Genomic DNA, 16244 nt, shown 5'->3' with positions numbered 1-16244 from the left:
CTTTCATTCAACTTTGACCCCTCTGTCACATGGTACTATTTTTTGTGTCCAGTATCACTACGCCGCTGCAACGTATTTCCCCAAAACAAGGTGCTTTGCAGGCAGCTGATCAGAACGAAACCTCGCTCTATATGGTAGAAATAGGCCAACAATACAAATGACGCTAGTTTTGTGGATTAATCTATTTTCAATGATTGGGCCACGCCAAATGGTCCCCACCCCATTGGAACTACTTAATATTCATTAGAAACTGACCAGAACTCTGACCACGGGACTCTGGTAATCAATTAATACATTTTTAACCACTGTTTTAATGGCAAGTATTTCACACAGCTTTATGTCAAAAATAGGTTAAAAATGCATTAGCCTTACTATTAAAGGCTTTAGATTGTTTTTCTGGAGCTGACCACCTGAGCCAGAGGAGTCTGCTGGAAGATTTTTAAAGGCTTTAAATTTCTTTCCTCAAGAGTGCCTTGGCCTCTTCCCTTTTTTGTTTTGTCACCCATTTGTTCCAAAGACCACCTTGTTGTTTACCAAACAGATTACACTCATTTCTCTCTCTTTCAGGATCATGTGTTGTGCATTTAGTCTTCCCCACGACGATGAGAATATTTTCACATGTTCCATTTCAACAGTGCAGGTTTCTGTCTAATATTTCACCAGTGTACCTGCTGTGTGTCCCCAGACCTGTCTGGGAACACGTGGTGCAGGTCCACGAGTCACATGGGGACAATCACCACTTACATTTTTATCACTTTCTTTTACCCTATCAACCAGTTACATTCCTAATAAAGCTGATTTAATTTGTTTAGTTTGTAAAGCGACTTTGAGTGTTTAGAAAAGCGCTACATAAATTGCATGTGTTGTTATTATTTTCTCAGGTTCTTTGTGTCAGGGAAGTGAATTCTGCTGCCAACTTGAAGAGAAACATATTTTAGGCCAGGAATTAATGACTGCTTTAACTATTGAAAAATCGTGAAAATTAGAATTTTGACCCAATTCTATAAGTGTCTTTTGAATCCTTCTACGATTTTTTTGAAAACCCTATGTTTCTATGTCAGCAATCTGGCCAGCCATCGTCAAAGAAAAGGTCCTTTTCACTTAACTGGAGCTCAGTTAGTCTGTTCTTGAGAGACTACTATGTCAGTGGTTCTCAAACCTTTTCATGTGAAGGACCCCCAAATTGATATGTATTTGGCCACGGACCCCCATCTCAAAATATTTTGTTCCAGGGACTCCGATCAGCCAACACAGGGATGCAGACAGAACCCTCGCTAAAAACCCCAGGACAGTGATCCACTCGTCCTAGACTCTTCTCCCTCCTGGCCCCCAAACTGTGGAAAAAACTCCCTGTTGCACTTAAAAACTGCAGATCTGAAGACTCACCTCTTCAGTTATCCCTCAATGACCATACTGTACATGTAATTTAGATTCTTTCTTGGTTTTTATAACGTTTTTTTTTTTTTTTTTTTTTTTTTACTGACTTTGTGCGTGGTACACCTATGTTTTTTCTTTCGATTACTATTTCTATGCATTCGATGTATTGGTGTATTTACCTTGTATTGATGCTGATGTATTGATGTGTTACCTTGCATATTGTAAGTCGTTAATTATTGAATGCTTCAACCAGTGAAAAATAGCAGATATACAAGCTCACAGCGCGGCACCGAGTGCCGCGCTGCGAGCTTGTAGATCTGCTATTTTTCGTGAAGTCGTGAAAATGTGTGCAAATCTTTGAATAATGTATTTTCAAAGCGAACGTTTGAAACTCAAATTCTGATTCTGGGTGGTCCCTGGAACTAAATGTTTTGAGATGGGGGTCCGTGGCCAAATAAATATCATTTTGGGGGTCCTTCACATGAAAAGGTTTGAGAACCACTGACATAGTAGTCTCTCAAGAACAGACTAACTGAGCTCCAGTTAAGTGAAAAGGACCTTTTCTTTGACGATGGCTGGCCAGATTGCTGACATAGAAACATAGGGTTTTTCAAAAAATCTTAGAAGGATTCAAAAGACACTTATAGAATCGGGTCAAAATTCAAATTTTCACGATTTTTCAAAAATAGCAGATCTACAAGCTCGCAGCGCGGCACTCGGTGCCGCGCTGTGAGCTTGTAGATCTGCTATTTTTCAATAGTTAAAGCAGTCTTCTAAGCCTAAATGGGTTAAGAGTGTCTGCTAAATGCCTAAATTGTAAATTGTAAAGCGTCCTTACCTGTGTATCCATTCTGGTGGCTGTAGGTGACCCGTTGGAGGGTTGGAGCCTGCTGCAGCTGGGGCTGGACTGTCTGGGTCTGCTGCTGCTGCTGCTGCTGCTGCTGCTGCTGCTGCTGCTGTTGGGGTGCAGCGGCGGGGGACGTGAACAGGGCCTGCGGGGCGGCGCTGAACACCACCGGGTGGCTCTGTTGTTTCCCACCGGGGGGAGAGCCGTGAGGAGGGGGGGAGGAGGCAGCGGCCTGGGTGGGGGTTTGCTGGGGGGCCGCGGGGGGAGCAGGGGCAGGGGCAAGGGGGCTCAGGACAGGCTGGAGGGGGAGCTCCGCTTTGGGGGCCTGCTGCTGCTGCTGCTGCTGCTGCTGCTGCAGCCTGGGGCTGGAGTTGAGCACCTGGCCCAGGGGAGCCTGCTGGAAGGTGGGGGCCTGCTTGAAAGCCTTCTCCTTGGGGGTGGAGGAGCTGCGGGTGATGGGGGGGCCCAGCAGGGCGTCCAGGTGGGGGCTGCTGCTCTGCAGCGAGGAGGAGGAGGGTGGAGGAGGTGGGGAGGAGGTGGAGGCAGGTGGAGGAGGAGGAGGGGAGGATGAGATGCAGTGGCTCAGGCCAGGGAGAGGCTCCTGGGTCTGCTGGGTCTGTTGGGTCAGGCCTGGGTAGTCCTGCTGGGTGGGGGGGCCAGGGTACTCCTGTTGGCTGGGGGGGCCGGGGTAGTGGGGCGGGGGGTCGAACAGGCCTCCGAACTCCATGTCCTGGTTGTTGATGAGTTGGAGCATGTCTGAGGATAGAGAGGGGACAACACTGTGGTCAATGCCAAGGACACACAGGAGCCCTGGTTGTAAAAGTGAGATTTTTTTGTTAAAATACCCTGGTGTTATATAGCTCTATGTATCATGGCTGTGGTGTGTTTGTCTCTTTAGTCAACACACATTTCTCAGGTTGGAATACCAATTTTATCAAATCGTGAGAGAGAGAGGGGCCTCATTCATACAGGAGAATGTGTGTGAAAACAAAGTTTTATTTTAAACTAGAACTCTATCAAACTTAAGCTGTACAGTTACTCGACAAGCACTATTTTTATTTTTTACATATTTTTTTATTGGGGGGGGGGGGCTTTCCTAGTACAGTTGAGATAGACAAGAAACAGGAGGGTGACCCACAGCAAAGGCTGGCGCAAGTAAAACATAGACTAGACTAGTCTATGTTTTACTTGTCAACTCTCCTGGATTTCCCAGGAGTCTCCTGGATTTTGACCGCATCTCCTGGCATGCTCCTGGATTGGCAATTCTCCTGGATTTCTCCTGGATTTTGTATCAAACTCCCAAAATTCACCAGAACACAGGAAATGACATCTACTATGTTAATTTTTTTATGGGGGAGGACCCCCAGACCCCCCCTTTTAGGGGTGGGGGCAATGCATCCAAGAAAGATCATACAGATATTCACTTAAGTAATGACTTAAGGATGAGAAGTCATTATTAAACATGTCCTTTGCTTCAGTCATCAAATCTGTACACCTACATTTGGCATTTTAAGGCTGAAATTGTACCCATGCTAGTAAAGCAGCCTGATTAAAGTATCAATCATGCCCAAAATTCACCAGAACACAGGAGATTAAATCTACTATGTTAAAAAATCTCCTGGATTCTGACAGTCCAATGTTGACAACCCTGACTAGACAGACACTATGCTGTCCATATACTGTATACATTTGCTGTATGTATGATGGCCTAGTGGTCAAGGTGCATGCCACATCAACAGTATGCTCTGCAGGTTGCATGCTCTGCTGGCGCACAAGTAGGCCATACATGGCTTACTGTACTTGTGCACAAGATGCAAGTTGGCACCTCGACAGAGTGCAGCTCTAAGTTCTAACCTGTACCTATCCTGTCTCACTGTTGCTGTTACCACACCTGAATGACCCCACAGGAAGCAATAAAACTATCTTATCTTATCTTATCTTATCTTATCCATCTAGCTGGTCAGATGAATCAGATGTGAGGTTCACTTCAGAGCAGGTTTGTTCACACTGAGATCAACCTGGCCTGGATTTAACAGCCCATCCGAAGGACACATGCGTTGCTCCTCTCCCACCAAGCTTGCATCATCCATCTACCGGCATCCCCCTCCCCCTCCCCCCTCTCTCTACCCCCAGCAACACTGCTGAAGACGTTACATTTCATAAAGTGGTGTTTAACCACGCAACGTGACATACATAGCTCTGTTTACACACTGCTGTAACCCCTCCAAATGTACATACTCTCTCCATTTTAAACTGTTTATTATATTTTGAAACTTGCTTCGGCAATTGTAAAGCTATGTTTTCTCATGCCATTAAAGCTCCTTTGAATTGAATCCAATAGAATATCTTCACTTTCGCCTCCGCAAAAAGGAGAAAGACTTTCACGTCTTCCACCACTGAGACTTGGGTCGATTCATACTCCACTTTTAGAGCCTAATTTATTTCAGTTAGTCTCTATCTAAACTATGATATGGCGTCATTCGGAGACGAATTAATGACGTTACACTCCCCAGGACACTACTAGTAGTCAGTTACACTACTAGTAGTTAGTAGTCAGTTACACTACTAGTAGTCAAGCCTGACACTAGCGGGGTCACCTTATGTCACAGTCAAACTTGGCTGCTTCATGTTCAAATTGATTTCTGTCTGGACAAGAGGGATGCAGCAATAGTGTTGTTATTTGTGATGAATACTGAGACATAGAAAGATGTTATTTGTGATGAATACTGAGACATAGAAAGATGTCTCTGTATTAAAGACCCAATGAAATTACTATTTTGGGTATTTTATTTTGAAGTTTCAGTTTGAAAAGGAAGCCTGTGTGTTTCTGAAACAATCCGAGGGGACCAGCCCTTCAGGCGATGGGATTTAAAATCTGAGTAATGGGAGTAATGGGAGCCAGCAATGGGAAACAAACAGGTGAATGTAATCAAAGGTTCATTTATATGCAAGCGGACCTGTCGATGTCATCACTTTTTGAATTTCTGTTCACAGGAAGTAATTAAGAATGGCCTATTTAGGGACCTTTGATATAAATATACACAAAAATTGTTTATTTTCTATTTGTTTGGCATCTAGTTTTAGGTATGGTCATATTATCACTACAGATATGCTCTAAAAGTGTGAAAAACATGTTTTTGATTTCACCCCGTCTTTAAGTCTGGGAGTCTGGAAGATCAGTGGGTTATTGCTTGAGTCTAATGTCGTCGTGACAATGTCCTCCTGACAATCAAAATGTCTGAATGTTTGATGGGGTGTCATTAAAATGTATGTTGACATGGCACACTGACTATCTAGAAAATAAAAACATGGCACTTCATTTCAAAAAGTGTGCTGACCCGTGACGTACAGTACATCCCATATCAATAACCAGGCAAGATGCATTTCTAATACAGTGGAAACCTCATATGTCCAAACCGTCACTTTCCAGGATTCAAATTCAATAGCAGCAAAAAAAAAAAGCAGATCTTTAAGCTCGAAAAGGCGCCACTTTGCGCCGCATTTCCAGCTTGTGGATCTGCCACTTCTGATGCTTTTGTGCTTTTGATATACAAGTTCACAGCGCAGCGCGGCACTCTGTGCTGCGCTGTGAGCTTGTAGATCTGCTATTTTTGAAAGGTTGTGAAAATCTGTGCAAATCTTTGAATATATGTATTTTTAAAGCGAACATTTGCTTGGAACTTTGAGATGGGGTCTGCGGTCAAATACAAGTAATTCTGGGGGTCCTTGACATGAAAAAGTTTGAGAACCACACTCATATAGAATCGGGTAAAAATATTCAAAGACATTCACACATTTTCACGATTTTTCAAAAACAGCAGATCTACAAGCTCGCAGGGCGGCACTCAGTGCCGCACAGCGAGCTTGTATATCTGCTAATTTTCAATAGTTAAAGCATAGAATAATGGTTAAAGTGATAATGCGTAATAATACGTTCCCAGTCTAAATAGGTTAAACTTTATTACTTTATGACTTAATGACTCACCACCACCACTAGTGTCTAAACAGTAGGTGTGGATTACATAACTCCTATTTCTTATCTTACATTACCTTGTAATAGGCCATCATTTTGTACTGTGTGTCTGTGTGTGTGTGTGTGTGTGTGTGTGTGTGTGTGTGTGTGTGTGTGTGTGTGTGTGTGTGTGTGTGTGCGTGTGTGTGTGTTTACTTGTTGCACAAGTCTGTCAACAGCGACACTTCACTGCACGTGCACCGTGCACGAGCATGTGACAAATCGTGCCAATAATGCGGGATATAATATTACGGAAACATCAGACTACTCCAGTGTGTGTGTGTGCGTGCGTGCGCGGCGTGCTACCGAAGCACACACACACACACACACACACACACACACACACACACACACACACACACACACACACACACACACACACACACACACACACACACACACACACACACACACACACACACACACACACACACACACACACACACACACGGCAGCCTGGATTTGTAAACCAATGTTTTGTATGAGGTGATCGCTCCCAGCCAATCAGGTCGCACCTCACAGAGAGAGAGAGAGAGAGAGAGAGAGAGAGAGAGAGAGAGAGAGAGAGAGAGAGAGAGAGAGAGAGAGAGAGCTGCTTGTCTGCGAGGCTCGCTCTCTCGTGCGTGGGGTTACTATCGGCCACTGCCGTTCAGAGGTTACTGTCGGTCACATTTTGGGACAGAAACCTGTCAAAGCGCTTCGCAGGAGGATGCAACACGTTCCACTCACCTCCCAAACCTCAGCTAGACTTCCCCGAACGCCAGTGGTCACTCGCAGAAACAATACGCAGATCTACAAGCGCTTTTAGATCTGCTATTTTAGTTTTTCAGCGAGTGACACATCAAATTAAGCAATTCTGTGTTACACTGAAATCTGTGACCTATGGAAATCTGCCACCCCAGAGATTGCTCGTGGGAGATGTATTTGGGGATGTGTTTGAGGTCTGATTAATATTATTAAATATTGGTCAGGCATAGTATGCTGACTGATGCACACATTATGCACGTTTCGTGGATGTTATGATAGGTTTTCAGAATCTGCTGCGTAGTGTTGTCAAATGTCTGCCTTGAACTTCTAGAATACAAGTAAAACTCTATAGTTCAGGGGTTCTCAAAGTGGGGTCCGGGGACCCTCAGGGTTCCTTGACAGGGTTCCAAAATGGACCCCGACAGGTCTGTAACTCTGGGTTATGGGGGTAAAATGGTAAATGGTGCTTTTATATAGCGCCTTTATCCAAGGTGCTTTACAGAGATTGTGTGTTACATTCACCCATTCACATACACACATTCATACACCGATGGCAGAGGAAACCATGCAAGGCACCAAGCTGCTCACCGGGAGCAACCAGGGGTTCAGAGTCTTGCTCAAGGACTCTTTGACACTAACTCTGGGGGAGCCTGGGATCTGGGATCGAACTGGGAACCCTTGTATTCTAAGACGGCAACTCTACCCCTAAGCCAGTTTGAGAACGACTGCTATAGTTGACCGGAGTCCCCCAAGGGTCTGTCTACAAGACTCTCTCCTTTTTACACCGAGACACTAAACATATTTTTTTTCTGAAAATAGACCATATTCAAGCTCACAACCTGATACAACTTCACGGGTCGTGAGCGTGTAGATCTGCTATTTTCACTGAATGTTGTTCGCCCTAGAACAGAGTTCTAGTGGTTAAACTTGCAGAGCAAAGTGTATTCTTCATTCTATAATCTATATCTATATAATCTATAACTACTTTTCAAAGCTGATGATGACTGCATATTAACTAAGGTCGGTTGGGTCTCTATATAATGCATAACTAAGCTTATTTATAAAAGCATTATAATGCAATGACTCATAAGGCTTCATAACACTTGTTATAAATGTTTATAGCAACTCATAAGCAGCTCAGTGGTCTTGTGGTTAGAGTCTCCGCAGCTGAGGTTGGGAGGTCAGGGTTCGATTCCCTGGCCGTGTCATGCCAAAGGCTACAAACATTGCCTCCCTGCTTGGCACTCAGCACCAAGGGTTGAGTGGGGTACGTCCTAGCACTGGTCCAGCGTTAGACGGAGTTCTCCTTAATATTTTAGGCCTAGAATTATTGAATGCTTTAACTATTGAAAAATAGCAGATCTACAAGCTCGCAGCGTGGCACTCGCGCTGCGAGCTTGTAGACCTGCTATTTTTGAAAAATCGTGAAAATTTGAATTTTTACCCGATTCTATAAGTGTCTTTTGAATCCCTATTTTGAAAAAACCCTATGTTTCTATGTCAGCAATCTGGCCAGCCATCGTCAAAGAAAAGGTCCTTTTCACTTAACTGGAGCTCAGTTAGTCTGTTCTTGAGAGACTACTATGTCAGTGGTTCTCAAACCTTTTCATGTGAAAGATCCCTGTAAAAAATATTCATATCTCAAAATATTATAGTTCCAGGGACCACCCCCAGAAGCAAAATCTGAGTTACAAAATGTCACTCTAAAAATACATATATTCAAAGATTTTCACAAATTTTCACGACTTTTTCAAAAATAGCTGATCTACAAGCTTGTAGATCTGCTATTTTTCAACAATTAAAGCAGTCGATAATTCTAGGCCTAAATGGGTTAACGCTATGGGACCCATGAGACTTTGTGCTCACACCCGTGGAAGCCCAGGCTGCTCAGCCTCTCGTCTGTAGTCAAAATATAAAATATGCTTTTGCTTTGCTACTCTCCAAAACAAAGACGGTTTTAAATTGTTGAAAGCCTACTTTCCTTGGTGGGAACACTCTGAGCCCCCCACACTTTTTGGACAGAAAAGAACATATTTTTTCACCGGAAGAGAAAAAGTCTGTTGACCACCAGATTTTGCATCGGTCCTGTAGCGTTAAGAAGAACTCCTTCTAACGCTATGGACCAGAGCTAGGTAAGTCCCTGTGAGCAATAAGCCACAAGAGGCGAGTGGTTACCTGGTATTTTACACCGGCTGAGAGGCGTAGGGAGACACGAGGCGCACCCTCTCAGCCGGTGTTAAATACAGGTAACCACAAGCCTCGCGTGGCTTATTGCTTTTCTAAAACGGTTACAATATGGCAACATGAAAACTCATTGACATGTACCAATTAAAACTGTTCTATGTCACTAATAATTCACTATAAGGTCTGCTCTGCAAGAAAGTAGTCCCCAGCTACAATAAAGTAGTTCCCAGCCTTTTTGCCAACAACACAGGTGCAGATAATTGATGCACTAGCTGTGGAACACTGCGGAAATAAATAACACACCTGGGTTTGATATAAACTGATTCAAGCCGGGTGTGGGTTATAGTCTCATATACCACAGCAATTAAGAGAAACCAGACAATCAGAATCAAGGAATGGAACTAGCCGTTTTAGAATTGTACATCAAGCTGTCTCACACTAAAGGAACAAGGAGATGCACTATGGGCCTCTTGGCTCAGCAAGGCTTAAACAAGGTTTATGAAGAATCACAAGTGCTGGTCATAATGCAGCATTTATAAGCTCACTCAGTGGAACAACACTTACTCAGGAAACGTTAAGGTTGTGTATATAATGCATTATACTGTACTCAGTGATGTTACTAGGTTTTCAATGTAATGGGTCCCGGGACCCACAGGTGGTCATTCAAATGGGTCCCAGAAAAGTTTTATGAGTCCTCAATACAATGTTTTCGAGCGCTGTGAGCTTGTAGATCGGCTATTTTCAAAATGTTTGCCTATTTCTTATATTTATTTTACAATTTGGCTAATGTTTGAACTTAGAACTACTAAAACTACTAAAACATGTGCCCCTAATGAATTCGGGCGCGCAAAATGGCGTCGGACGTCGGTGGAATCAAAACATTGACGTTTCTATCGCCTGTTTAAGACTTTCTACGTGGATTTTATTTGTGTTAACGTAGGGTAAAGTAGGATGCTTTCACCCATGAACAATGGTGGTGTCTGTGGAATTTTAAAATGTTTTTCTTTTACCGCGACCCGGTAAATTATTTTAACATGGACTCCAATGGAGGCGCATCCCCGGGACCCCAGGACCATGACATGAATGAGTCCCTGGGCGACTTGAATGAGTTTTTGATGCGGGATGCGCACGTAATGACATCACTGTACTGTAATAATAATCACTTTTATACTGTATAATGCACTATAATGCACTAGGTTTCATAAGAGTCACAATGAATGTGTAATATAGGCCAGGGGTTTTCAAATTGTTTTGACCCTGTAAATAACTTTTTTTTGACCCTGTAAAAAACTTTTTCATCCACAGCACCCCTGAGTTACACAGTTAATATTTAGAATCTTACATCATATTGTAGAAATATCCGTTTCCATCAGAACTGACTGAAAATAATGTTATACTTGACGTTTAACCACTTGAACCCCAGCATGCCTATTCTGGGGGGAAGGTTCACCAAAGATAGCCGATCTGCAAGCTCACAACGCGTCGTGAGCTTGTAGATCGGCTATTTTTGGTGAAGAGAGTTGTTGTAGATGGAAAAAGAACTCATCAAGTACAGTGCAAATCAGGTCTGTTTTACTAACATAGTGAAGTGATATTGATGTAGTGATATTGATGAATTCCAAATATGATCAAATGATCTCGCGGCACCCCTGGACTGGCCTCACGGCACCCCAGGGTGCCCCGGCCGTCACCCGCTTTGAAAACCCCTGATATAGGCTACTGTATGGGTAACAACTACAAAACAAAAGGCACTATATAACTGACTAAAATGGAATGTGCAGTTCCACGGAGCTTGGTATATTGTATAATGCATTTATGAGCAGCACTTATACTACTTCATAAGCCTTAGCTTTTTTTTCTTCTTTTTTTTCCTCATTGGAGGGTTGTGGGCAGGTCAGAAACCCATCGTCTTGTGACATCATCGATTTGGAATCCAAGCTAATAGAAAATGCAGGCTTTCTATTCCTGAAAAGTTGCAATGTTAAAGTGGAAGCTATTGTTCTCGCGATAATATAAATCTAAATATTTTTTTCAAAAATATAGATTTTTTTTTGGGGGGGGGGATGATGATGTCACAAGACGATGGATTTCTGAACTTCCCACAGCTCTCCTAAAAGACTTGGACCGAGTAGAAAAAAATTGTGCTATTTTATTATGAACATTAGTGAGGACCTATTATATGAAGATGGGTTGAAAAGTGGCAAAGTCCTCCTTTAAGTCGGTTCTACTAGTGGTTGAATATTTGAAAACACAGATTACTGATACTGTGCTGTCAAACGATGAAACTTATGGAATCTTTGAAAAGGTTGTGGGGGTCCCTGCTTCATCTCTCTCTCAACAAAGGGGTCCCCGGCCTGAAAACATTGAAGTGTTTATAGTGGTTCTCAAATGTTTTATTTGCAAAGGTCCTCTTAACTCTGAGAGTGTACACATGGAACCAAATAAACCAAATGGAGGGTCCATTTGGTTCCATTTGAACACCCTCAGAGTTACAGACCTGCTATGGTCATTCAAGGCTAGCTCTTCAAGTGTGTCCGTGGCAAAAATTGAATTAAAAAAAAAAATGTCTACCACGAGCCAGCATGGCGATGACCCTGCCCTGTCTTTAATAAACAGCCTTAACCTGTCCATATAAAATACATTTTGAATGTTAGAGCAGGGGTCTTCAATGTTTTCAGGCCAAGGACCCCTTAGTTGGGAGAGAGATGAAGCAGGGACCCCCACAACCTGTTCATAGATTCCATATTTAACCACTTGAACCGTCAATACTTAATAAACTTGACCTTTCACTATGTACTTAGTCTGCTCTTTTCCCCCTCTACACCAAAGCTCTTAGCCGAAAATAGCCGATCTACACGCAGCACGAGGCGTTGTGAGCTTGTAGATCTGCTATTTTTGGCTAAAGTTCTCAGAATATGGACACTGCTAGGGTTCAAGAGGTTAATATAAAATAGGAGAAAAAAAATCTATCACTCAAAGATTTGGAGGACCCCTGTAGTAACTCTGAGGACCCCCTGGCCCCTAGGGCAGTGGATCTCAACCTTTTCAGGCCACGCAACCCCCAAAATAATCATATTTTAACTGCAGCCCCACCACCCTGACGAGATTGCATTTTGTTTAACACGGTTCTATTTGTGAGCATGTAGATCTGCTATTTCCACAATTTCTGCCTCTAATATTTGACAATTTGGACAACGTTTAATTTTGTCATTTTAGAGGTATTACAAAGTCCTTCAATTGTCACCTTAGAAATCATGGGCAGATGCCAGATACCCTCCGATACACATACTGTTGAGTGAGAAAACAACGTTGCACATTAAGTTAATCATCTGGGGACCCCCGAAAATAATTTGGGCCCCCCCCTGGGGGTCCCGACCCACAGGTTGAGAACCAAAGCCCTAGGGGTCCCGGACCCCCTGTGTGTTGAAGACCCATGTGTTAGAGAGAGAATTAAGTCAAGACCATGCAACATCATCATATACTGTAAGTCACCATATTGTATGGGTTCACAGTGCGGGTGTGACACCTCTAGCATGAACCCGTGCAGGAGGAATGCACTGGAGTAACCTCTGCTGTGGTGGGACCAGAGGGGGCGGGGCCTAGAGCAGAGGCTAAGCCAGGGGCGTCAATTTGGGTATGGCAGGGGTATGCAGCTGCCATACCCTGGGTCCAGGGGGGGAAATTAAAGTTACTTTTAAATATAAATCCATGAATGTCTCTTTGTCTATCTGTGCTGGTTATTATGTTGTTAGATTACAGTAAAATAACTACAAATAGTCACTTTAACAAGGTATTATAATTATATTCTCCACACTTGTATTCTCCCCATCTTGACAAAATGGTATATTCCCATATTCCCAGGTTCCGCAGGTCAGCTGCACAGGTGCAATGCATTATTGTTAATTGTGGCACGTTTACTAACATGCCAAGTTTAGCTGCACTTGAACAACCGTTCCAGGCTGCCATATCCAGACCAAGAAACCGTAGAAAAAATAAAATGTACTTCTTAAAATAAATGTCTGTTGCTAAGATATGGCAACATGACTGGTGTCTTGCACGTGCGCGAAGGCGCGCGTGCAAGACACCAGTCATGTTGCCATACCGTAGCTTTTTCTGAAGTGACGCCACTGGGCTAGGCTAGGCTAGCAGAGCTGAATGCTAAGCAGGCTAATAAATGTGACCATGATGCTACTACTGACCCACTGTCTCTAGGCTGGAGAAATGTGGGACAGATAATCATTACTGTTACAAGTTTACTATTGATTTATAATCATCATTGTCATTATTATTATTATTACTGCAAGTAACAGTTGAGGAGAAATATGATCTTTGAAATAATTACACTAATAATAACACTTGAGGTTATAAAGTATTCGTTATTATAGTAGCCAAACAGTAGCTAACTGTAGGCTTTGATCTTGAAAGTGTGTGTGTGTGTGTGTGTGTGTGTGTGTGTGTGTGTGTGTGTGTGTGTGTGTGTGGGTGGGTGGGTGGGGAGGGGGGGTCACTTTTAATTACACAGAGTATCATCAATTAAGCAATCAAATCAATCCTTGACTGTAAATAAACAATCGATTGTATTCTTCTATTTGCAACTCCTGATAGTGTATGCAAAACGCATTAACCCTGGCATTGCACTCTCTCATTTAATTACTAATAATCAATTGATTGATTGATTGATTGATTGATTGATTGATTGAAGACTTCATTAGAAGTTTGCATAGGAAAAGGTACAGTTTCATGACGGTACAGTTCACTGGTACAAGGTCTACTAAAAGGAGATCCTAGAAAAGACTAAGCTTATTTCCATAGGAAACCATTGAAGTATCTCATATAACATTGAATGACAGACGGATAAAACACAGTACTATGCAGTACTCAACTGATTTAACAGTTTAATTAAACAAAGGGTATTGTTTTTACCATCTATGTCGTTGAGCAGGGCAGTGTCTATGTCACTGGGGTCGTGCAGAGACAGAGTGGGGTCCAGGTGGTCCAGGGAAGGGTCGTCAAAAGACAAGTTATTCATCTTGAAAGCTTCTCTTCTTTCCTCTTTTACAGTTAAAGCTTTTAAACTAAAGCATCAGAGCTGTGGTGGTGAACTCTTCCTCTTCCTCCAGAGAGCCAAAGGTTTATATTCCTTAATTAAATCCTTCCCGGTGATCGATAATACGGTTATTTATCGATCTATGATCAGCCGATAATAATCCTCCATGGTTGAGTTGTGTTTTAAAACTTGTGTCACAAACAGAAGAAGAAGAGACTCATTGAGGAGAAACCAAACCAACGGCGACGTGTTTACGATGGCGACACACCGACAGAGACACACACGCACACACATACAAGCACGCGCGCGGGCACGCACTCACACACAACACGCTCACACACGCGTGAGACTGCGTGAGTTTGACTGACAGCCGGCCTCAGCCAATCAGCGTCGGGACTCCACCCACCTCGGGGGCGGGAGTGACAGCCGCGTCGGCCAATCACGTTGAGCTTATTTCCAGAAGCGCACGTTTCTCTTATTTGACATGGTTGTTTACAATTTGGGTGGTATTTAATTTAATTTATTTGTAGTTAAACTGTTACTTTAAACATATATATTTTTTTTAAATTATTATGGATTCTCAAAGTTCTTTTATTTGCATTTTCTTTTGCACAAACATTTTTTCATAGTTTTTCATACTGAATCACTTGCATCTATAATTAAAGTTTTATCAAATTAAATATAGGCCTATCAATCTTAATTAATATTTGAGTATGTTACAGTAAAGAATAGCCTATATAATGTACAAATAACAATGATGACTATTAGCTACATTTATAGATTATAGATATATAGGCCTATTAATATTAAAAAGTTATCCCAGATGTATTGTAAATAATAGTAAAAAAAAACATTAATTGCTCATCATTATGCTCTGATTGTTTTTATTATGATCAAAAACGTGATATTCTGTCACTCTAATAATATATGGATTTATTTGGGTTTCGGTGAGGAGCTTGGATCTGTTTATTTTACCAAGCAGCCAATCACAGACATTGGGAGGCGGGCTCAGCGAAAGAACCAAGTTTGTGCGACCGGCAGGCTCCTCCTCCTCCTCCTGTAGAACCAGCGGAATGGACCAATGAGGAGCCGGGAACCCGAGTGGGGTGATGTGACGTCACACACATTTGGCTTCGGAGATTACATCATGTGAGCGAGAGACATAGAGACACACACAGAGAGAGAGAGAGAGAGAGAGAGAGAGAGAGAGAGAGAGAGAGTGAGAGAGAGACATAGATACACACAGAGAGAGAGAGAGAGAGAGAGAGAGAGAGAGAGAGAGACATAGATACACAGAGAGAGAGAGAGAGAGAGAGAGAGAGAGAGAGAGAGAGAGAGAGACACATAGATACACACAGAGAGAGAGAGAGAGAGAGAGAGAGAGAGACATAGATACACCAGAGAGAGAGAGAGAGAGAGAGAGAGAGAGAGAGAGAGAGAGAGAGAGAGACTGTACAGTGTACACATTGAGAGGAATTATAATAATAATATAATTATAAATTAAAAGGATTTAAAACTGATGTAAATAACTGGTAGAATATATATATATATATTTTAAGTAAATGTACTCTGAAGAACCTAATTAATATTCAATGTATCAGCTTTATAATTTCATATCGTAGAAAAACATTACTCTCCCAGCATCTAATATTTGATTGAGACATGAAAACCAAAGGTGTGTTGGGGATAATAGGTCAATGACCCACAGTAGTATCAGCCTAGCACAGAGAACTGGTTAACATACCTGTGGGCTATTATTATGTCATTTATGACATAGGCTAAGTGTGTCATTTATGACATATATGAACCTGTGTCTGTGTGTGAGTTATGGCCTGTATGTAATTGTGCTTGTAAAGTGAGCGTTGCCACATATTGCGAGAGAGATAAGCAACCAGGTCTATGAAAACGAGCCCAAAAGAAACAATAGGCCACATGAGCACTTACTTACAGGTATATGCATCGGCTCTTCGAAAGAACAGCAGATCTACAAGCTCACAACCCGTCACAATGCAACGCATTGTGAGCTTGTA

General features: G+C 42.5%; 1 protein-coding gene across 3 annotated transcripts in view; it reads right to left on the bottom strand.

Annotated features, from left to right (window-relative positions):
- srebf1 (sterol regulatory element binding transcription factor 1) overlaps window positions 1-14486 on the bottom strand; it is a 56816-nt gene extending 42330 nt beyond the window's left edge. For all 3 annotated transcript variants that reach the window (XR_013961905.1, XM_080723575.1, XM_080723576.1), the window contains exons 1-2: window positions 14091-14486; window positions 2216-2980 (exon numbers count right to left, since the gene is read on the bottom strand). Coding sequence is in view for 2 of the 3 variants with exons in the window: in XM_080723575.1 (XP_080579701.1) it covers window positions 2216-2980; window positions 14091-14196 (871 nt within the window). In the remaining variant the exon portion in view is untranslated. The remainder of the gene's footprint in view (window positions 1-2215; window positions 2981-14090) is intronic.
- Between the last annotated feature and the right edge of the window lie 1758 nt (window positions 14487-16244).

This window comes from Nannobrachium achirus (assembly GCF_963921795.1).
Source record: "Nannobrachium achirus genome assembly, chromosome: 4".
Classification (NCBI taxonomy): Eukaryota; Metazoa; Chordata; class Actinopteri; order Myctophiformes; family Myctophidae; genus Nannobrachium; species Nannobrachium achirus.
This window is presented reverse-complemented; position numbering and strand designations above follow the sequence as displayed.